The 23,170-nt window shown below is 43.8% G+C and overlaps 2 protein-coding genes across 5 annotated transcripts in view; both read right to left on the bottom strand.

Moving 5' to 3' along the window:
* The window catches only part of LOC139406989 (arf-GAP with SH3 domain, ANK repeat and PH domain-containing protein 2-like), a 48,980-nt gene extending 32,246 nt beyond the window's left edge, over nucleotides 1-16,734 (bottom strand). For 2 of the 3 annotated variants that reach the window (XR_011634048.1, XM_071150215.1), the window contains exon 1: nucleotides 16,325-16,711. Coding sequence is in view for 2 of the 3 variants with exons in the window: in XM_071150215.1 (XP_071006316.1) it covers nucleotides 16,325-16,456 (132 nt within the window). In the remaining variant the exon portion in view is untranslated. Of the gene's footprint in view, nucleotides 1-16,324 lie in introns of all 3 variants that reach the window. The other variant, XM_071150214.1, reaches the window with a different exon arrangement.
* Nucleotides 16,735-17,007: 273 nt separating this feature from the next.
* LOC139406991 (E2F transcription factor 6) lies at nucleotides 17,008-23,168 on the bottom strand. 2 transcript variants are annotated; one of them, XM_071150223.1, is made up of 8 exons: nucleotides 22,660-23,168; nucleotides 22,501-22,562; nucleotides 22,307-22,350; nucleotides 21,838-22,087; nucleotides 21,384-21,536; nucleotides 20,958-21,072; nucleotides 19,540-19,696; nucleotides 17,008-17,719 (listed from the first exon to the last, which is right to left on the bottom strand). In XM_071150223.1, the coding sequence occupies exons 1-8, from the start codon at nucleotides 23,005-23,007 to the stop codon at nucleotides 17,682-17,684; spliced, it is 1,167 nt and encodes a 388-aa protein (XP_071006324.1). In that variant the 5' UTR covers nucleotides 23,008-23,168; the 3' UTR covers nucleotides 17,008-17,681. The 2 variants fall into 2 exon arrangements, with proteins under 2 accessions (XP_071006324.1, XP_071006323.1); XM_071150222.1 differs by having other exon boundaries at nucleotides 22,301-22,350; nucleotides 22,660-23,152.
* Nucleotides 23,169-23,170: the final 2 nt, after the last annotated feature.

Below are 23,170 nucleotides of genomic sequence, written 5' to 3'. Positions count from 1 at the left end.
TACAGCATATGACACCATAGTACCCTCCAAACTCGTCGTTAAGCTTGAGATCCTGGGTCTCGACCCCGCCCTGTGCAACTGGGTCCTGGACTTTCTGATGGGCCGCCCCCAGGTGGTGAGGGTAGGAAACAACATCTCCACCCCACTGATCCTCAACACTAGGGCCCCACAGGGGTGCGTTCTCAGCCCTCTCCTGCACTCCTTGTTCACCCATGACTGCATGGCCATGCACGCCTCCGACTCAATCATCAAGTTTGCAGACAACACCACGGTGGTAGGCTTGATTACCAACAACGACGAGACGGCCTGCAGGGAGGAGGTGAGGGCCCTCAGAGTGTGGTGTCAGAAAAATAACCTCACACTCAACGTCAACAAAACAAAGGAGATGATTGTGGACTTCAGGAAACAGCAGAGGGAGCATCCCCCTATTCACATCGACAGAACAGTAGTGAAGAAGGTGGAAAGTTTTAAGTTCCTGGGCGTACACATCACGGACAAACTGAAATGGTCCACCCACACAAACAGCGTGGGGAAGAAGGCGCAACAGCGCCTCTTCAACCTCAGGAGGCTGAAGAAATTTGGCTTGCAGCCTAAAAGCACTCACAAACTTTTACAGATGCACAATCAAGAGCATCCTGTCGGGCTGTATCACCGCCTGGTACAGCAACTGCTCCGCCCACAACCGTAAGGCTCTCCAGAGGGTAGTGAGGTCTGCACAACGTATCACCGGGGGTAAGCTACCTGCCCTCCAGGACACCTACACCATCTGATGTCACAGGAAGGCCAAAAAGATCATCAAGGACAACAACCACCCGAGACACTGCCTATTCACTCCACTATCATCCAGAAGGCGAGGTCAGTACAGGTGCATCAAAGCTGGGACAGAGAGACTGAAAAACAGCTTCTATCTCAAGGCCATCAGAGTGATAAACAGCCATCACTAACATTGAGTGGCTGCTGCCAACATACTGACATACTAGCCACTTTAATAATTAAAAATAGGTTGTAATAAATGTATCCCTAGTCACTTTAAACAATGCCACTTTATATAATGTTTACATACCCTACATTACTCATCTCATATGTATGTACTGTACTCTATACCATCTACTGAATCTTGCCTATGCCGTTTGGCCATCGCTCATCCATATATTCATTTGTACATATTCTTATTCATTCCTTTACACTTGTGTGTATAAGGTAGTTGTTGTGAAATTGTTAGATTACTTGTTAGATATTACTGCACGTCGGAACTAGAAGCACAAGCACTTCGCTACACTCGCATTAACATCTGCTAACCATGTGTATTTGACCAATAACATTTGATTTGAAAGTTGATATGTTGGCCCTTCATATACAGGCTATGCGCAGTACTTTGTTCAATGTATCTAATCAGTTATTGATTCCTTGCTCAAATCGTGAGCCACACCACATTTCTCTCAAAACACAGGGATTACGATTCGCAAGGGACTAGTACTTTCAGAGGACCTCGGAGTTCGCCAAACAGTAGGTTATTCTGGCTGGAATTTTTAAACTCCTGCCATGTGCCAAATTACTGCCATGGCAAATTCGGATGGGACTAAAATGATCGATGTAGTGTTTTGTGTTTGTGCACATAATTACATTACCCGACCTCCCCCAGCGAAACTAATCCCGCCTGAATAGGGCTGAAGGCTGTTTCCTCATCTCTGCTGCTGCTGCCTCTGCCACATTGTTCTCAATCCCAATGTGCTGGTTAACTTTGCTATTATGCACATAGCAACATAAGGAAAGGTGCCAATTCTACGGCGCACTGAATATTATGTTTCAGAGCCGCGGGCAGCGACCACATCCAGGGCGTGAGAAAGCGCATTTGTTATCAAATAATATTATATTTGTTTGTGTTGCACCATTATTTTTTGACATAACACAAGCATATGCAATATCAGTATCACATGTCTTAGAGCCTACCGTCATCATCACATGTAGCTTTGGTTGACTCTACCTCTGAGTCACAGCACATCACAGTAGCAGTGCAGGTGGGTGTCTGGAGGCCCCCAACTGACAGACCTGATGAGACTGTTGTGTCGAAAGCATCTCCTTGAATCAATGTCTTAGATCCTCTGTACACTGTCATGCAGACCCAAACCAAATTCCGCTGGCTCTGATATTTTTTTAGTCCACATTGCCGGTTCTAGAAACTATGGTGGATGAGTAACCAGGTTAGCTCAGTACAGTTTGGTTTGCCTCAGTTGAAATCAGTGGTGTAAAAATCACTTTAAAATGGTCAACTTACAGTACCAGTCAAAAGTTTGGACACACCGACTTATTCAAGGGTTTTTCTTTATTTGTACTATTTTATACGTTGTCGAATAACATTGAAGACATCAAAACTATGAAATAACACATATGGAATCATATAGTAACCTAAAAAGTGTTAAACAAATCAAAATATATTAAATGTTTTAGATTATTCAAAGTAGCCACCCTTTGCCTTGATGACAGCTTTGCACACTCTTGGCATTCTCTCAACCAGCTTCACCTGGAATGTTTTTCCAACAGTCCTGAAGGAGTTCCCACATATGCTGAGCACTTGCTGCCTGCTGTTTCTTCACCCTGCGGTCCAACTCATGGCAAACAATCTCAATTGGGTTGAGGTCAGGTGATTGTGGAGGCCAGGTCATCTGATGCAGCACTTCATCACTCTCCTTCCTGGTCAAATAGCCCTTACACAGCCTGGGGGTGTGTTGGGTCATTGTCCCGTTGAAAACAAATGATAGTCCCACAATGCGCAAACCAGATGGGATGGCGTATCGCTGCAGAATGCTGTGGTAGTCATGCTGGTTAAGTGTGCCTTGAATTCTAAATAAATCACTGACAGTGTCACCAGCAAAGCACCCCCACACATCACACCTCCTCCATGCTTCACGGTGGGAACCACACACACTATTCTGTGCCTCACAAAGACAATGCGGTTGGAACCAAAAATCTCAAATTTGGATTTCCACTGTTTGCTCGTGTTTATTGGCCCAACCAAGTGTCTTCTTATTATTAGTGTCCTTTAGTAGTGGTTGATTTGCAGCAATTCGACCATGAAAGTCTAATTCACACAGTCTCCTCTGAACAATTGATGTTGAGATATGTCTGTTACTTTAACTCTGTGAAGCATTTATTTGGGCTGCATTCTCTGAGGCTGGTAACTCTAATAAACGTATCCTCTGCAGCAAAGGTAACTCTGAGGCTTCCTTTCCTGTGGTGGTCCTCATGAGAGCCAGTTTCATCATAGAGCCTGATGGTCTTTGCGATGGCACTTGAAGAATCTTTCCAAGTTCTTGACACTTTCCGGATTGCCTGACCTTCATGTCTTAAAGTAATGATAGACAGTCGTTTTTCTTTGCTTTCTTTGCTTATTTGAGCTGTTATTGCCATAATATGTAAAACACATTAAGAAGGAAAGATATTCCACAAATTATCAAGGCACACCTGTTAATTGAAATGGATTCCAGGTGACTATCTCATGAAGCTGGTTGAGAGAATGCCAAGAGTGTGCAAAGCTGTCATCAAGACAAAGGTTGGCTACTTTGAAGAATCTCAAATCTCAAATATATTTGGATTTGTTTAACATTTTTTGGCTACTACATGATTCCATATGTTTTATTTAATAGTTTTGATGTGTTCACTATTATTGTACAATGTAGAAAATAGTACAAATAAAGAAAAACTCTGGAATGAGTAGGTGTGTCCAAACTTTTGACTGGTACTGTACATGCAGGACTGCACACTTGAAAACAAATAGCCTTCTGGTTTTCCCACAGCCCCAGCAGCCCAATGGACTGGCTGGCAGACACTCACCCAGCCCAGGAAGTCATGGGAGCGAGCAAGCTGGGACAGGCTGGGCAGTCAGAGAGAGGAAGGATAAAAAGAAAGAGAAAGAAATATAACATTCTAGGACAGTTGCAGCAGCCCAACACCAGTCCAGGCCCCAGGGACTCTCCCAGGATGCAGCAGTGATGTACAGTACAGGTAGCCACACAGCCAGGTCTGAGCTAGACTAGATAGATTAAATAGTGATCCACCACACGCCATAGCTCTGGTCCAGGGTGTTACGTGCAGCTTGCTGATACTGACACAGCCCGTCTGATTGGCAAACATACTGCAAATTAATAAATCATGTGACTAAACTAAATAAAAATATACTACACTATGAAACAAAGATGATTTATATAAAGAATATAATAAAAAGCTTTGGGGCCCCTTAAATTAATTTTTTGGGGAAAAAGCCAACTCGGCTCCTTCGTTTATTGAATCAGATGGCTCATTCATCACAAAGCCCAATGATATTCCAAACTACTTTAATTACCTTTTCATTGGCAAGATTAGCAAATTTAGGGATGACATGCCAGGAACAAACCCTGACACTACACATTCAAGTATATCGAACCAAATTATGAAAGACAAGAATTGTGCTTTTGAATTCCGTAAAGTCCGTGTGGAAGAGGTGAAAAATTATTGTTGTCTATCAACAATGACAAGCCACCAGGGTCTGACAATCTAGATGGAAAATTACTGAGGATTATAGCAGATGATATTGCCACTCCTATTTGCCACATCTTCAATTTAAGCCTACTAGTGAGCGTTTGCCCTCAGGCCTGGAGGGAAGTTAAAGTCATTCCGCTACCCAAGATAGCAAAGCCCCCTTTACTGGCTCAAATAGCCAACCAATCAGCCTGTTACCAACCCTTAGTAAACTTCTGGAAAAAATGGTGTTTGACCAGATACAATGCTATTTCGCAGTATAGAAATTGAAAACAGAATTTCAGCATGCTTATAGGGGAGGACACTCAACAAGCACAGCACTTACACAAATGACTGATGATTGGTTGAGATGAATTGATGATAAAATGATTGTGGGGGCTGTCTTGTTAGACTTCAGTGCAGCTTTTGACATTATTGATCATAGTATACTGCTGGAAAAATGTATGTGTTATGGCTTTACACCCCCTGCAATAATGTGGATAAAGAGTTACTTTGTCACGATCGTTTAGAGATGGATTGGACCAAGGTGCAGCGTGGTAGGCGTACATTTACTTTTATTTAAATGACACCAAAAATAAATAAATAATACAAAAACGAACGTAAAGCTACATGCAGTGCAGAAAGCAACTACACACGAACAAGATCCCACAAACTAAAGGTGGAAAAAAGGCTGCCTAAGTATGATCCCCAATCAGAGACAACGATAGACAGCTGCCTCTGATTGGGAACCATACCCGACCAGCAAAGAAATTGAAAAACTAGAATGCCCACCCAAATCACACCCCGACCTTACCAAATAGAGAAATAAAAACGCTCTCTAAGGTCAGGGCGTGACAGTACCCCCCCCCCCCCCCAAAAGTGCGGACTCCGGCCGCAAAACCTGAGTCTATGGGGGAGGGTCCGGGTGGGCATCTAGCCTCGGTGGCGGCTCTGGTTCGGGACGTAGACCCCGCTCCGCTCGCTGATCCCTCCGCTTCCGTGGAACTGGACCGTGGATCGTTGCCGTAGGAACCGGACCGTAGATCGTTGCCGGGGACTCTGGACCATAGATCGTCGCAGGAGGAACCAGACCGTGGAACGTCGCCAGAGGAACCGGACCGTGGATCGTTGCCGGATGCTCTGGACAGTGGATCATCGCAAGAGGCTCCAGACCATGGATCGTCGACGGAAGCTCCGGGCCGTAGATCGTTGTCGGGGACTCCGGACAGTAGATCGTCGCTGGAGGCTCCGGACTGGGAACTCTCGCAGGAGGCTCTGGACTGGGAAACCCCGCTGGAGGCTCTGGACTGGGAAACCCCGCTGGAGGCTCTAGGCTATGGACTGTTGCTGGCGGCTCTGGACTGCCGACCGTCGCTGGTGGCTCTGGACTGCAGACCGTCACTGGAGGATCTGGACTGGAGACCGTCGCTGGAGGATCTGGACTGGAGACCGTCGCTGGAGGATCTGGACTGCAGACCGTCGCTGGAGACTCCGGACCTTGGATCATCGCTGGAGGCTTCGGGCCATGATTCATCACTGGAGGCTTCATGCCATGGATCATCACCCGAGGCTTCGGGCCATGGATCATCACTGGATGCTTTGTGCCATGGATTATCACTGCAGGCTCCGGGCCATGGATCATCACTGCAGGCTTTGGGCCATGGATCATCACTGGAGGCTTCGGGCCATGGATCATCATTGGAGGCTTCGTACCATGGATCATCATTGGAGGCTTCGTGCCATGGATCATCACTGGAGGCTTCGGGCCATGGATCACCACTGGAGGCTTCGGGCCATGGATCATCACTGGAGGCTTCGGGCCATGGATCATCACTGGAGGCTTCGGGCCATGGATCATCACTCGAGGTTTTGGACTGTGAAACATCGTTGGAGGTTCTGGACTGTGAAACTTCGCCGGAAGTTCTGGACTGGGAACTGTCGACGGAAGCTCTGGACTGGGAACTGTCGCCGGAAGCTCTGGACTGGGAAATGTCGCCGGAAGCTTGGTGTGTGGGGCCGGCACTGGTGGTACCGGGCTGGTGACACGCACCTCAGGGCGAATGTGGGGAGGAGGCACACAACGTACTGGACTGAGGAGGCACACTGGAGGCCTGATGCGTGGGACCAGTACAGGTGGCACCGGGCTGGTGACACGCACCTCAGGGCGATTGTGGGGAGGAGGCACAGGACGTACTGGACTGAGGAGGCACACTGGAGGCCTGATGCGTGGGACCAGTACAGGTGGCTCCGGGCTGGTGACACGCACCTAAGGGCAAGTGTGGGGAGGTAGCACAGGACGTAATGGGCTGTGGTGACGTACATTAGGGCGAGTTCGGGGAGCAGGCACAGGGCGTACCGGACTAGGGAAACACACTGGAAGCCTGATGCGTGGGACCGGCACAGATTGCACCGGACTGGTGACATGCTCCTCCAAATGCCTACGTTGCTGCATACTCCTCACCAACTCCATTCTCCGGTAGCCCTCCTCGCACTGTTCTATTGAATCCCAGGCGGGCTCTGGCACTCTCCCTGGGTCGACCGACCACCTCTCTACCTCCTCCCAGGTTGTCTCTGGTTCACACCTCGGCACCGCCGACCACCCCGTGTGTGTCCCCCCATTTTTTTCGGGCTGTTTTGGGCTGTCCTTGTGGCCGCGAACCCCGGCATCATCGCTGTTCCTCCTTCGCTGCCTCCGCCTGCTTCCATGGCAGGCTTCTGTCTCCTGCCATGATTTCATCCCACGTCCAGGATGTCCTCCACTCCTCCAAGCATGCTGCTTGGTCCGTGGGTGGATCTTCTGTCACGATCGTTTAGAGCTGGATTGGACCAAGGTGCAGCGTGGTAGGCGTACATTTGACTTTTATTTAAATGACACCAAAAAAACAACAAAATACAAAAACGAACATAAAGCTACATGCAGAGCAGTTAGCAACTACACAAACAAGATCCCACAAAATAAAGGTGTAAAAAAGGCTGCCTAAGTATGATCCCCAATCAGAGACAACGATAGACAGCTGCCTCTGATTGGGAACCATACCTGGCCAACAAAGAAATAGAAAAACTAGAATGCCCACCCAAATCAAACCCCGACCTAACCAAATAGAGAAATAAAAAGGCTCTCTAAGGTCAGGGGCGTGACATACTTGTCTAACAGAACATAGATGTTGTTCTTTAATGGAAGCCTATCAAACATAATCCAGTTAGATTCAGGAATTCCCCAGGGTAGCTGTTTAGGCCCCTTGCTTTTTTTCCCCAAAAAATCTGACTGAGTAAAGCCAGAGTTTCTATGCATGCGGATGACTCAACACTATACACAACTAGAGGTCGACCGATTAATCGGAATGGCCGATTAATTAGGGACGATTTTTCATAACAATCGGTAATTTTGGACGCCGATTTTGCGGATTTCTTTTTTTTTTTACACCTTTATTTAATCTTTATTTAACTAGGCAAGTCAGTTAAGAACACATTCTTATTTTCAATGACGGCCTAGGAACAGTGGGTTAACTGCCTTGTTCAGGGGCAGAACGACATATTTTTACCTTGTCAGCTCAGGGATTCAATCTTGCAACCTTACGGTTAACTAGTCCAACGCTCTAACCACCTGCCTCACGAGGAGCCCGTCTGTTACGCGAATGCAGTAAGAAGGCAATGTAAGTTGCTAGCTAGCATTATACTTAATTAATCATAATCACTAGTTATAACTACACATGGTTGATGATATTACTAGTTTATCTAGTGTGTCCTGCGTTGCATATAATCGATGCAGTGCGCATTCGCGAAAAAGGACTGTCGTTGCTCTAATGTGTACCTAACCATAAACACCAATGCCTTTCTTAAAATCAATACACAGAAGTATATATTTTTAAACCTGCATATTTAGCTAAAAGAAATCCAGGTCAACAGGCAATATTAACCAGGTGAAATTGTGCCACTTCTCTTACGTTCATTGCACACAGAGTCAGGGTATATGCAACAGTTTGGGCCGCCTGGCTCATTGCAAACTAATTTGCCAGAATTTTACGTAATTATGACATAACATTGAAGGTTGTGCAATGTAACAGGAATATTTAGACTGATGGATGCCACCCGTTAGATAAAATACGGAACGGTTCCGTATTTCATTGAAAGAATAAACGTCTTGTTTTTGAGATGATAGTTTCCGGATTCGACCATATTAATGACCTAAGGCTCGCATTTCTGTGTGTTATTATGTTATAATTAAGTCTATGATTTGATAGAGCAGTCTGACTAAGTGATGGTAGGCACCAGCAGGCTCATAAGCATTCATTCAATCAGCACTTTTGTGCGTTTTGCCAGCAGCTCTGCTGTTTATGACTTCAAGCCTATCAACTCCCAAGATTAGGCTGGTGTAACCGATGTGAAATGGCTAGCTAGTTAGCGAGGTGTGCGCTAATAGCATTTCAAACGTCACTCGCTCTGAGACTTGGAGTAGTTGTTCCCCTTGCTCTGCATGGGTAACGCTGCTTCGAGGGTGGCTGTTGTCGTTGTGTTCCTGGTTCGAGCCCAGGTAGGAGCGAGGAGAGGTACGGAAGCTATACTGTTATATACTTTCATATGTTCTCATGTTCTGAGCAAGGAACTTAAACATTAGCTTTCTTACATGGCACATATTGCACTTTTACTTTCTTCTCCAACACTTTATTTTTGCATTATTTAAACCAAATTGAAAATGTTTCATTATTTATTTGAGGCTAAATTGATTTTATAGATGTATTATATTAAGTTAAAATAAGTGTTGATTCAGTATTGTTGTTAATTGTCATTATTACAAATAAATTTTAAAAATCGGCCGATTAATCGGTAACGGCTTTTTTTGTCCTCCAATAATCGGTATCGGCGTTGAAAAATCATAATCGGTCGACCTCTATACACAACAGCTACTACAGCGACTCAAATGACTGCAACACTCAACAAAGAGCTGCAGTTCGTTTCAGAGTGGGTAGAAAGTAATAAGTTAGTCCTTAATATTTCCAAAACTAAAAGCATTGTATTTGGAACAAAACACTTTCTAAACTACTGGCACACAGCTCGGACACCCATGCATACCCCACAAGATATGCCACAAGAGGTCTCTTCACAGTCCCCAAGTCCAGAACAGACTATGGGAGGCACACAGTACTACATAGAGCCATGACTTACATGGAACGCTATTCCACATCAAGTAACTGACACAAGAAGTAAAATTAGATTTAAAAAAACACCTTATGGAACAGCGGGGACTGTGAAGCAACACAAACATTGGCACAGGCGCACACGCACACGCGCACACGCGCACACACACACACACACACACACACACACACACACACACACACACAGACTACTGCAACACCATTTCCCCTGCCATAGCCCCTTACATTGGTGCCACAAAATGATGATGTGCAAATTCACAAAAAAAACGTGTGCTGTTTTTGGATATTGATTAGCAGAAATGACAAAATATGTGTTTTTAGTTTAGATTATTTGTTTGCAATATGTGATAAATAGGCTACGATCGCTTCATAAACGGTTTATTCCATTGTGGCGTTTGAATAGTGTGAGAAGTTAACAACATATTTGCTAAGAATCACAACATAGGGTACAAAATATTTTCTAGCTCTTAAAGGGGCAGTAGCCTACATTGGAAGTACAATTTTCAATTGCATTGCATTAGAGACACGCCCCCCTCAGAGAGAGTGACACAGCTGCATGTGACCTCTCACATTTATCAACATGTTTTTTTTTTTACAAAAGGATAGATTTGGAGTTAGATAAACTTTGATTTTTCAGCAGGTACATATGCAGGATGCTACCCTCCACAGCATGGCCTTCGCTCCAGATAAAAACTTCAAACCTACAACCTAAATTTGACCAAAATTAACTGAAGAGATAACTGCTTCCAATGTTTTTCTTTTTCCAAGCTATACGAAGGGTGTTGTAGTAAACAAACAACAGAGACCTGAGGACACCATCCAACCTGGAACTGAGTGAGTAGTGTTTGGTCTGATGCTATTTTGAAAGCCAAGAAGAAAAAGAAAAAAGGAAAAGAAAGTACATTACAATGATATATTTTATTTTATGGGGACTGAATGCTGAGTTAAGGCTCCCAGGCTTGCAAGGACAGACCAGATACAAATTCAATTAGCACTAAGGTGTGAAGTAAAGGGTGTTGAGGCATTTGGGCCAAACAAGTGGCAGGAGTCTTTGAAGCATCCTCTGAAGCCCCCTCCTGCTGTCCTCCATCAGCACCGGACTGTACCCTAAGCTCTCTCCTGGTCCCCTACACCAAGTCTGAATTTGTCCTGCTTGGTGACCTAAACTGAGACATGCTTAAACCTCCTGCGGGCTGTCATGTGCCTTTTACTGAGGAGTGGGTTCTGTCTGGCCACTCTACCATAAAGGCTTGATTGGTGGAGTGCTGCAGAGATGGCTGTCCTTCTGGAAGGTTCTCCCATCTCCACAGAGGAGCTATCGGGTTCTTGGTCACCTCCCTGACCAAGGCCCATCCCCCCTGAATGTTCAGTTGAAGAAACGATGATCAATGGAAACAGGATGCACCTGAGCTCAATTTCGAGTCTCATAGCAAATGGTCTGAATACTTATGTAAATAAGGTATTTCTGTTTTTGTTTTTATAAATTAGCAAAAATTCCTAAAAAAAATGTTTTCATTTTGTCATTATGGGGTATTGTGTGTAGATTGATTAGGATATATTTTTATTCAATCAGTTTTTGAATAAGGCTGTATGTAACAAAATGTGGAAAAAGTCAAGGGGTCTGAATACTTTCCAAAGGCACCGTAGGTATATGGTATATCTAGCTGTCTGACATCACATTCTGATTGAATGGTAAAAACCCACAGTGCATTGAGTGAATGTTGGAAATAGATCTTAGTTCTTTTCTAAACATATTAATGGGAATGCAAAGAGGACTTGGACCAAAAACATTGGTGAAGTGAACTGGCAAAAGAGTTGAGTCCTCATTCAAAGGTAAGGACAGTGCGAATACAAAGAGAGCTGAGATATTTATTTATTTGTTTTATTTATTTATTTTTACCCCAGAGTTCACTTGAAAGAGGACTGAGATCGGCTATTTTAAAGAGGACTACAGTTGAAGTCGGAAGTTTACATACACTTAGGGTGGAGTCATTAAAACTCATTTTTCAACCACTTCACACATTTCTTGTTAACAAACTATAGTTTTGCAAGTATGTTAGTACATCTACTTTGTGCATGACACAAGTCATTTTTCCAACAATTGACTACAGACAGATTATTTCACTTATAATTCACTGTATCACAATTCCAGTGGGTCAGAAGTTTACATACACTAAGTTGACTACGCCTTTGAACAGCTTGGAAAATTCCCCAAAATAATGTCATGGCTTTAGAAGCTTCTGATAGGCTAATTGACATAATTTGAGTCAATTGGAGGTGCACCTGTGGATGTATTTCAAGGCCTACCTTTCAACTCAGTGCCTCTTTGCTTGACATCATAGGAAAATCCAAAGAAATAAGCCAAGACCTCAGAAAAAAATGTGTAGACCTCCACAAGTCTGGTTCATCCTTGGGAGCAATTTCCAAATGCCCGAAGGTACCACGTTCACCTGTACAAACAATAGTGCGCAGGTATAAACACCATGGGACCACAAAGCCGTCATTCCGCTCAGGAAGGAGACACATTCTGTCTCCTAGAGATGAACTTTGGTGCGAAAAGGATCTTGTTAAGATGCTGGAGGAAACAGGTACAAATGTATCTCTATCCACAGTAAAACGAGACCTATATCGACATAACCTGAAAGGCCGCTCAGCAAGGAAGAAGCCATTGCTCCAAAACCGCCCAAAAAAAGCAAGACTATGGTTTGCAACTGCACATGGGGACAAAGATCGTACTTTTTGGAGAAATGTCCTCTGGTCTGATGAAACAAAAATAGAACTGTTTGGCCATAATGACCATCGTTATGTTTGGAAGAAAAATGGGGAGGCTTGCAAGTCGAAGAACACCATCCCAATCTTGAAGCCCGTTGTGGGGGTGCTTTGCTGCAGGAGGGACTGGTGCACTTCACAAAATAGATGGCATCACGAGAGAGGAAAATTATGTGGATATATTGAAGCAACATCTCAAGACATCATTTAGGAAATTAAAACTTGGTCTCAAATGGGTCTTCCAAGTGGACCAAAACAACTTTCAAATTTGTGGCAAAATGGCTTAAGAACAATAAAGTTGAAGGTATTGGAGTGGCCATCACAAAGCCCTGACCTCAATTATAAAGAACATTTGTGGGCAGAACTGAAAAAGCGTGTGCGAGCAAGGAGTCCTTACAAACCTTACTCAGTTACACTGGCTCTGTCAGGAGGAATGGGCCAAAATTCACGCAACTTATTGTGTGAAGCTTGTGGAAGGCTACCCGAAACTTTTGACCCAAGTTAAACAATTTAAAGGCAATGCTACCAAATACTATTTGAGTGTATGTACACTTCTGACCCACTGGGGATGTGATGAAAGAAATAAAGCTGAAATAAATAATTATCTCTACTATTATTTCACATTCTTAAAATAAAGTGGTGATTGTAACTGACATAAGACAGGGAATATTTACTGGGATTAAATGTCAGGCATTGTGAAATACTGAGTTTGAATGTATTTGGCTAAGGCTAAGGTGTAAACTTCCGACTTCAACTGTATACAGTGCCTTGCGAAAGTATTCGCCCCCCTTGAACTTTGCGACCTTTTGCCACATTTCAGGCTTCAAACATAAAGATATAAAACTGTATTTTTTTGTGAAGAATCAACAACAAGTGGGACACAATCATGAAGTGGAACGACATTTATTGGATATTTCAAACTTTTTTAACAAATCAAAAACTGAAAAATTGGGCGTGCAAAATTATTCAGCCCCTTTACTTTCAGTGCAGCAAACTCTCTCCAGAAGTTCAGTGAGGATCTCTGAATGATCCAATGTTGACCTAAATGACTAATGATGATAAATACAATCCACCTGTGTGTAATCAAGACTCCGTATAAATGCACCTGCACTGTGATAGTCTCAGAGGTCCGTTAAAAGCGCAGAGAGCATCATGAAGAACAAGGAACACACCAGGCAGGTCCGAGATACTGTTGTGAAGAAGTTTAAAGCCGGATTTGGATACAAAAAGATTTCCCAAGCTTTAAACATCCCAAGGAGCACTGTGCAAGCGATAATATTGAAATTGAAGGAGTATCAGACCACTGCAAATCTACCAAGACCTGGCCGTCCCTCTAAACTTTCAGCTCATACAAGGAGAAGACTGATCAGAGATGCAGCCAAGAGGCCCATGATCACTCTGGATGAACTGCAGAGATCTACAGCTGAGGTGGGAGACTCTGTCCATAGGACAACAATCAGTCGTATATTGCACAAATCTGGCCTTTATGGAAGAGTGGCAAGAAGAAAGCCATTTCTTAAAGATATCCATAAAAAGTGTTGTTTAAAGTTTGCCACAAGCCACCTGGGAGACACACCAAACATGTGGAAGAAGGTGCTCTGGTCAGATGAAACCAAACTTTTTGGCAACGCTATGTTTGGCGTAAAAGCAACACAGCTCATCACCCTGAACACACCATCCCCACTGTCAAACATGGTGTTGGCAGCATCATGGTTTGGGCCTGCTTTTCTTCAGCAGGGACAGGGAAGATGGTTAAAATTGATGGGAAGATGGATGGAGCCAAATATAGGACCATTCTGGAAGAAAACCTGATAGAGTCTGCAAAAGACCTGAGACTGGGACGGAGATTTGTCTTCCAACAAGACAATGATCCAAAACATAAAGCAAAATCTACAATGGAATGGTTCAAAAATAAACATATCCAGGTGTTAGAATGGCCAAGTCAAAGTCCAGACCTGAATCCAATCAAGAATCTGTGGAAAGAACTGAAAACTGCTGTTCACAAATGCTCTCCATCCAACCTCACTGAGCTCGAGCTGTTTTGCAAGGAGGAATGGGAAAAAATGTCAGTCTCTCGATGTGCAAAACTGATAGAGACATACCCCAAGCGACTTACAGCTGTAATCACAGCAAAAGGTGGCGCTACAAAGTATTAACTTAAGGGGGCTGGATAATTTTGCACGCCCAATTTTTCAGTTTTTGATTTGTTAAAAAAGTTTGAAATATCCAATAAATGTCATTCCACTTCATGATTGTGTCCCACTTGTTGTTGATTCTTCACAAAAAAATACAGTTTTATATCTTTATGTTTGAAGCCTGAAATGTGGCAAAAGGCCGCAAAGTTCAAGGGGGCCGAATACTTTCGCAGTCTGTGGCTCCCTGGAACAGAGGTACCCCTCACACATCACAAAGAAGCAACAGCATGACACTCCAGTCCACAGCGATACTGTCATCAACAGGCAGGCAGCCACAGAAGGCTACAAGCAGATGACAACAGGCAGCCACAGTGGGCTGCTACAGGCAATGTCAGGCAGACAAGAGGAACTGGAAAGGGGAGCGCTGCCTGTCAGTCGACTTGATGTAATGATCGCCATTACTGCTGCCTGCCGGCTGTGTGTTCTGGACGTTTGTGTCAATTTATCAACGTTAGTGCAACATGTGTGTGTGTGTGTGTATGTATTTGTGTGTCCAACTTGATAAACACAGTGTGTTCACTGTCAACTGTGAAATCTGATGGGGGGGAAAGGGGAAGCTAAAGATTGGCATTCTGTTTCAGACTATCAGTTGTGAAACAGAGAAAGTCATTGCAATACAACACTTCTTTGTTTCGACAAGATTACACTTAATGTAACACTTACAACAAGCGTTCTCTAGTCAGCTCTCCTCATGTGGTATATTCTGTATGCAACACTGTACACACATCAGCCGATCCTCTCATAGGGCTATGTGTGTGTGACTTCCTCCATTGCGCAAAAACAGTTTGCTCTAAAATGGATATTGCCTACACTATAACAATCCAGTGATTCATACAGCCTCCCCAAAGGCCAGTAGCGTATCTGTGGCATTGACAGACCATGTTCTTATTACCAGCCTGACTTGGGGCAACAGCACATCTCCAAAGAGCATTCAGGAGCAGATCTGGATGCCAACAGATGCCAGGGAAGCCATAGAAGAACCCATCGTGATCTACCGTGCATGACAATAGGCCTAATGCGAACACAAGGTTTATGTCACAAACTGCATACTATTCCCTTTATAGTGCACTCATTAGACCAGAGCCATAGCAGTGCCATTTGGGACATATCAAGGAAATCCAATTCCAATTATATGGAAGTGTAAAGGACCCACTGTGTATTAAAGGTGTGGTACTACTATTCAAGTTTGTAAAGGGCTCAAGCCTCAACGTGGGAAGTGTCCACACACTGCTTTCAAAGTGAAACTGCCTCATAGGCAGTAGGCTAACAGATAAGATAGATTCCTCACAACGGGGTAAAGCATTTTTGCATGAGGTCATAGTAGCCTACAGTAATTACATCTTTACAAAGGAATGTTCAACTACATTTTCGGTATATAGATTTCTAATTAGAATTGGGTCCGAATTAAATAGCCTATAAACTTTGGCGTTTTATGAGCACTTGTTGGACACTTTTGGGGAAGAAGAAAGCAGGATAAGAAAAAAATGCTTTGACTTCTCAGAGATGTTTTTCCGTTCCTCTTTTGTTTTCAGAAGTTGCATCCGTATCACTTGAAGGGAAACTAAACTAACTAGATGTGGGAAAATTCGGTTACTTTTTTAAAGGCTATCCGTGCGTAAAGGCGCACATTTGATTCTAAGAAAACCTTTAATAATGTAAAGTCAATTACAGTATATTGCTACTTTTCACACCGCGGTGGCCTGCACCCACCTCTTCCAATGCTGCCACGGCGTTCCGACAATGCGACATCCGAGTGGTGAAGTTGGAGGTTGTGGGCGCTTTGTAGTCCTCATTAGTTTCGGCCACAAATTCCGTGACCGTGATCAACTCCGGCGGCGGCATCTTCGCTCACTTTAAATGTCTATAAAATAAGTTATATCCCAATCCTTAATTAACAGTTTAAAAAAAAAAAAAAAACTGGTGTGCCATAGGATTTGTTCGGCTACTCCAAGTTTGCCATTCCGCTATCCGCGTCGATCCACAGTCAAAACTACAGTAGTGAAATGTAAGTTGATTTGTGTGTTATCCTTGTGTCCAAGAAAAAAATACAATATTTCATTATTACAGTTTGTCTTAGCCCACGAAACAACCTGTACTGGGCGCATAGTCAATGGAGCGTCAACCTGAGTATAGAAAGGGGAGGGACAAACGAGGGAATTGGCATGTTTGAACGAATAGGAGCATAGATGGATTTCCCTTTGCTCAGTTGGCTTTCCAGGACTCACTAGCAATGACAAACTTTGTGGATAAGGTGTCTCAGGTCTACACCATAGGAATGATAACGATTTTTGAAATACTATTTTTTAATTACATTTCAAAATCGTGTACCTCATAAATAGAAATTTAGCCAGGATGTTGCACATGGAGATAAGTAATAAAATAAGGGTTAGATATTTGTTTTTATATTCAAGTGAGTTTATTCATAAGAGGATGCATTGGAAGTGTTTTCTTAATTAGTAATAACAGAATTTAAAAAAAACTGAAAGACAAACAACTTTTTAATAGGGCATTCAGAATAGTTAGATGAAACAAATAAAAGCAAATAACATACACATGTTCCAATCCACTAAGGTACATGATGAAACTGCTTGGAAAATTTAACTTTATGTACATGAGCATTTGTTACTTTCTAATGACTATAGCTGTCACATTGATACTGTCCTCCATTTTGCAAACATTTGAAGATGACTGAAAAGTACAGTAATACAGTAGTGTACTGCAACCACTTTAGTACAGTAAGCCCTGGAGGGCCAACCACAACCCTGCTTTAAGCATGAAACAACTGAGAATCTGAGTGAGGCTAGACTGTAAACTCAAAACTACATGTATAAAAAATAAAGCTTGTGATTTCATGACTTATGTGCACTTTTTACAATCAAGTCATACGAGGAATAGTTGGCATTTTACACAGAAACAAATATATATTTTTTAAATGACAAAAATGGCCTCTTCCCAAAGTGACAATGTCAGAATGTGGAGTCAGAATATGGAGTCAGAGTCCAAACAGTGAGACAAAAACATCCAATGAGGACAATGTGACAGTGCAGCATACTACCATAACGAAAGACTATCCACTCTGTACAGCATTCTGTGATGCAGAGGCCCCTACAGAAGGAGAAATTAACAGTTGATTTGTTGACCACAACAAAATACACTGCTCCAAAAAAATAAAGGGAACACTTAAACAACACAATGTAACTCCAAGTCAATCACACTTCTGTGAAATCAAACTGTCCACTTAGGAAGCAACACTGATTGACAATACATTTCACATCCTGTTGTGCAATTGGAATAGACAACAGGTGGACATTATAGGCATTTAGCAAGACACCCCCAATAAAGGAGTGGTTCTGCAGGTCGGGACCACAGACCACTTCTCAGTTCCTATGCTTCCTGGCTGATGTCTTGGTCCCTTTTGAATGCTGGCGGTGCTTTCACTCTAGTGGTAGCATGAGACGGAGTCTACAACCCACACAAGTGGCTTAGGTAGTGCAGCTCATCAATGCGAGATGTGGCAAGAAGGTTTGCTGAGTCTGTCAGCGTAGTGTCCAGAGCATGGAGGCGCTACCAGGAGACAGGCCAGTACATCAGGAGAAGTGGAGGAGGCCGTAGGAGGGCAACAACCCAGCAGCAGGACCGCTACCTCCGCCTTTGTGCAAGGAAGAGCACTGCCAGAGCCCAGCTAGATGACCTCCAGCAGGCCACAAATGTGCATGTGTCTGCTCAAACGATCAGAAACCGTTTGAGGGGTTGAGCTTACAGCCCAACACCGTGCAGGACGTTTGGCATTTGCCAGAGAACACCAAGATTGGCAAATTCGCCACAGGCGCCGTGTGCTCTTCATAGATGATAGCAGGTTCACACTGAGCACATGTGACAGTCTGGAGACTCCGTGGAGAACGTTCTGCTACCTGCAACATCCTCCAGCATGACCGGTTTGGCTGTGGGTCAGTCATGGTGTGGGGTGGCATTTCTTTGGGGGGCCGCACAGCCCTCCATGTGCTCGCCAGAGGTAGCCGGTCTGCCATTAGGTACCGAGATGAGATCCTCAGACCCCTTGTGAGACCATATGCTGGTGCGGTTGGCCCTGGGTTCCTCCTAATGCAATGCTAGACCTCATGTGGCTGGAGTGTGTCAGCAGTTCCTGCAAGAGGAAGGCATTGAAGCTATGGACTGGCCCGCCCGTTCCCCAGACCTGAATCCAATTGAGCACATCTGGGACATCATGTCTCGCTCCATCCACCAACGCCACGTTGCACCACAGACTGTCCAGGAGTTGGCGGATGCTTTAGTCCAGGTCTCGGAGGAGATCCCTCAGGAGACCATCCGCCACCTCATCAGGAGCATTCCCAGGCGTTGTAGGGAGGTCATACAGGCACGTGGAGGCCACACACACTACTGAGCCTCATTTTGACTTGTTTTAAGGACATTACATCAAAGTTGGATCAGCCTGTAGTGTGGTTTTCCACTTTAATTTTGACTCCAAATCCAGACCTTCATGGGTTGATCAATTTGATTTCCATTGATAATTTTTGGGTGATTTTGTTGTCAGCACATTCAACTATGTAAAGAAAAAAGTATTTAATAAGAATATTTCATTCATTCAGATCTAGGATGTGTTATTTTAGTGTTCCCTTTATTTTTTTGAGCAGTGTATATACTTTCATAACTTTCCTTTTGTGAGAAAACTGACCTCATTTGATACAGTATTCCCCAAGCCTATTTTATAGTAAACAGCTCTCTCTGCTGCTTGCAGTGGGGAACACACTCAATGTTCCAATCCAATCATGGCATAATCCCTTTCTTACAGAGTAGGACATCTCAAGGTACTTTCCATAGTTGTAATTAAATGTCTGGGGCACCTAATATAGCTTAACAATTGATTAATTTGATTGATTGATTGAAAAGCACATCTGTGCTGTTACCTGTGTGCAGAAGCATGGTCTTAATCCGGCTCTCCTCCAGTGATAGAAAGCCGGTTGTCTTTCCACTTCCCTGTGTGGCACGTTGAGGCCCGTCCATCTCACAGGTCAGCACTTTGATTGGTCCCCTGCCTCCCTTCAGGTGGATTTGGATGCCATCCTAAAATGGAAACAATTCAAAGTGATTTGTTCAGCCAAACATCAGACTAATTGGTTTAGAATTGTACCGATTCTGCAACTGTTTAGATGGCATCAGTCCATCATGAGTGAATACGTATGCATGTACTACAACAGAGTTGTGTTCACTGGGCACAAAACAGTCCGAAACAGAGCGGTACAACGTGAACTTGTCCAATAAGAAAAGCACGTTTTTTTGCACAATGGTTTGCTAATGCGTTTCCTAATGAACACGATCAAGGTCTGTAAACGCTCACACAAACCGGTAGGATTGCCAAACGTTTCCCTGACGACAGTACTTAGCACCTCTTTACAGTGTCGGCAGCCAATCTCTTTTGTGTTCACACAGCAAAGATCTTGAAGTTGTCAGCCAATCAGCCTTGCTAAAATACTCTGAACCAGAAGGTGGCAGTAGCGTTGTTGCTTTATGGTCTAGTCAATGTTAACTATAGCTGCGCTAATGTTGCAATTAGCCAGATGGCCACAGCTAGCAAGATGACAAAACATGTTAATTCACTCTCCATAATCGCATAAAGCCCATAGATACATTTTTAACTAGCTGTTAGCATGATTCGCTAGCTAGATGTTGTGCTACCTAAGCAAAGACGCCGCATTTACTCTCGGCAGTGAGCTACAGGCAGCTGCTTCATGGAAACAAATCCATTGTGATTGAATTGTAATGTTACTAGCAACAATGGCCAGATAGCTAGAGTGGTAAAGCATTTAGTGTTGCATTGTGTTGAACTTATTACCACCCCATTCGTTTCATATTAAGTGTGTTTGACTGACATGCTTAGTTAGCAAGCTAACAGTTGCTAATAAGTGCACATTAGCAAACCCCCCAAAAATAATCCATCTTCAATCACAACACTCTTTTGCTAGACTTGCTCTAAAAAAATTATTGTGTAGCTTTTTTGTTTTAGTTCGAACAACTCTGATGAAAAGGGTGGATTAGACAGGAAAAAGTGCCATCTTTCTTCCTTTTTCCTGTCGTGGAGGTCCGTGTTCTCTAATTGGCCAAAAGTCGAGTTGTCTGCCACTGCCGAGCGTTACAATTCTACAAGTAGAAACGGCAGTTTGGTTGGTACCAGGTCAGTACACAGCAGGTACGTCTTTTGTTCTAGCAAGAGAAGGAACGGCCTCATACTGCGATAAGTACCTATCGGCAGTCTATCCTCACTCAGATTCTCAGTTGTTTCATGCTTAAAGCAGGGTTGTGGTTGGCCCTCCAGGGCTTACTATACCTCCTTGGGTGTTGGCACCTCCAGCTTGGTCTCTTCCGGGGCCTTGATGGCAACGACCGTCTGTTCCTGGAACACCTTGATAGCACTGATGTCACTGTGGGTCACGTAGGCTAATGTACAGAGGGAGTTAAAGAGTATACAACAGCAGGATACATAACACCCCTGTACTTTAGTAGACACTGAGGTAACTGAACCAATGTTTGGGCACAGTATGGTTAATTCCTGATGATTGTGAACTGAAACATAGGTTAATTTACAGTTGCACTTTCTCACATGGATTTCACAATGGTGAAAACTTCCTCCAGCCAAAGCCTATGCTTTTCAATCCATGATGGCGAGTGTGCAAGTGCACACTCCTGGAAAAGGTTTGAGAATCGAAACCCATGTAAGAGGTGAAATGTACTATATGCTTTTCTAAAAGGATATTCTATGTTGTCCAAACTGTCGGTCATGTCAAAGAGCTGCTGGGCACAGGTCTTGATCAGCGCATCCAGACTCTCCTCCACCGTCTTCAGGTTCTGCAGCTCCCGCTGAAGCCTCTGCTTCGGCCCAACAAAACTGGTGACTGGACACAGACCTCTGGGGAGGGAGAGGAGGAAACCACACAGAATACAGATCATCCCTTTGCAACCATGCACGTTGACCTGGGGGTCGCATATTCATCAGGGCACGCAACAGAAAACATATAACAAAAGTTTTGCGACAGAACATGAAAATAAGTCTTTCTTATTGGACAAGTTCAGGTAGTCCCTTCCTATTTTAGTCTGTTTTATTCCATTCGGTGCCTAATGAATACAACCCTGCATGAACACATCCTGTCAAAACAGACACATAAACACAGACTGGCAAAGAGCCTGTGTGTTGAAGATATACTACTCACATCCACTTGATCTTGTTGGCCGATTGTTTCTGGATGAGCTTGATCCCCTCCAGGCAGTTGGTGATGTCATATACCCTCCGTTTGCGTGTGTGGAGGTTCTGTGCTGCGAGGTTGAGGTCCATGATACCATGAGGGGCGCCACTCATCAGCCTTAGGAACTTCTTGGTCAACAGAGCCAGGGATAGATCCTGGCGGACAAATCCCTTACTGGTGTACGGTAACACTGGCTTGGGTTCAGTAGAAGCACCGACTACAGTAGGAAAAAGGTAAACATTGCATCAAAGCCAAAAAAAATACTTTGATTTGACATTACCTGCATCCTAAATGGCACCCTATTCCCTATATAGTTTATTAAAAGTCCCTGGTCAAAAGTAGTGCACTATATAGGAGATAGGCTGCCATTTGGGATAAAGTCTTTGTCAAAGGCACGGAAGCAACATTCTTTTTCAGTAAAGATGATTACCTATACCTTGTATTGTCTTTGTCTTGGTGCCTTCAACCAGTTCACGGAACCTAGAGTGAAGAGGATAAAAAAATATATTTAAAAAAACACTGAAATAGGCCTTGTGTGCACAATGCATATGTGCACTAAAAACACAAACGGATGAATGCTTATATTTGCAATTTTTATCCTAAATACAGGCTAGAGTGCTGTAACCTTACCTAGATGCAGATGGTTCTGTCTCGGCCTGACTCTCATCATATTCTTCTTCAACGTCGTCATTCTGTAAATAGAATACATACAGACAGGGGTTGGTCAAAGTTAAAACGACTACAATGAATGCAGTAAGAAAGCTGTCAAAATGATGAGCACATCCTTACGTGCATAGCCGAAGCATCATCATCATCCACGAATTCCTCTTCGTCAGAAGAGTCCTCGCCCCACGGGCTGATCAGACTCAGTGGCCCGTCGAGGTATGGGGGCATGATAGGAATGGCATCCTCGCTTATTCCGCGTGGTGTTATGTGGTCTGTCAGAAAGTGGTCTTCACATATTCGGTGCTCCTCTGTTGAATCATCCTTCTCCGTTTCTCGCAGTGCGGCAAGCCACACTTTCACCCGAGCCTGGTCATTAGGAAAATTGAAAAACCTCTTGGAAGGACGATTCGGAAACGCTCCTTTATTATTGTCACTTCGATTAGGACACCCCTGGACCACGCATTTCACCATGGTAAAATGTAATGTGGCTACCACCACCTACATTCGAACGTTTCGTAGCGAAATAAAAGATAACGTTTGTTTATCTCAAATTCACGTTTCTTGTACAGGAAAAATATATTTTCAGGCCGGAAGTTGGCGTCACGTGATGATGTTCAGCCAACGAGATTCTTAG

This window comes from Oncorhynchus clarkii, chromosome 4 (genome assembly GCF_045791955.1).
Source record: "Oncorhynchus clarkii lewisi isolate Uvic-CL-2024 chromosome 4, UVic_Ocla_1.0, whole genome shotgun sequence".
NCBI classification, from domain to species: Eukaryota; Metazoa; Chordata; class Actinopteri; order Salmoniformes; family Salmonidae; genus Oncorhynchus; species Oncorhynchus clarkii.
Note: the sequence above shows the minus strand (reverse complement) of the source record. Positions and strands in the feature narration are given on the sequence as shown.

What these genes read in the sequence shown, in the direction of transcription:
- LOC139406991 (XM_071150222.1), bottom strand. Translation starts at nt 23,007, where the DNA reads ATGGTGAAATGCGTGGTCCAGGGGTGTCCTAATCGAAGTGACAATAAT. An exon ending in GCCAACAAGATCAAGTGGAT is followed by an intron (nt 21,537 to 21,837) that starts GTGAGTAGTATA and finishes CTCCCTCCCCAG; the next exon opens with AGGTCTGTGTCCAGTCACCA. An exon ending in GACAGTTTGGACAACATAGA is followed by an intron (nt 21,073 to 21,383) that starts ATATCCTTTTAG and finishes CTCCCTCTGTAC; the next exon opens with ATTAGCCTACGTGACCCACA.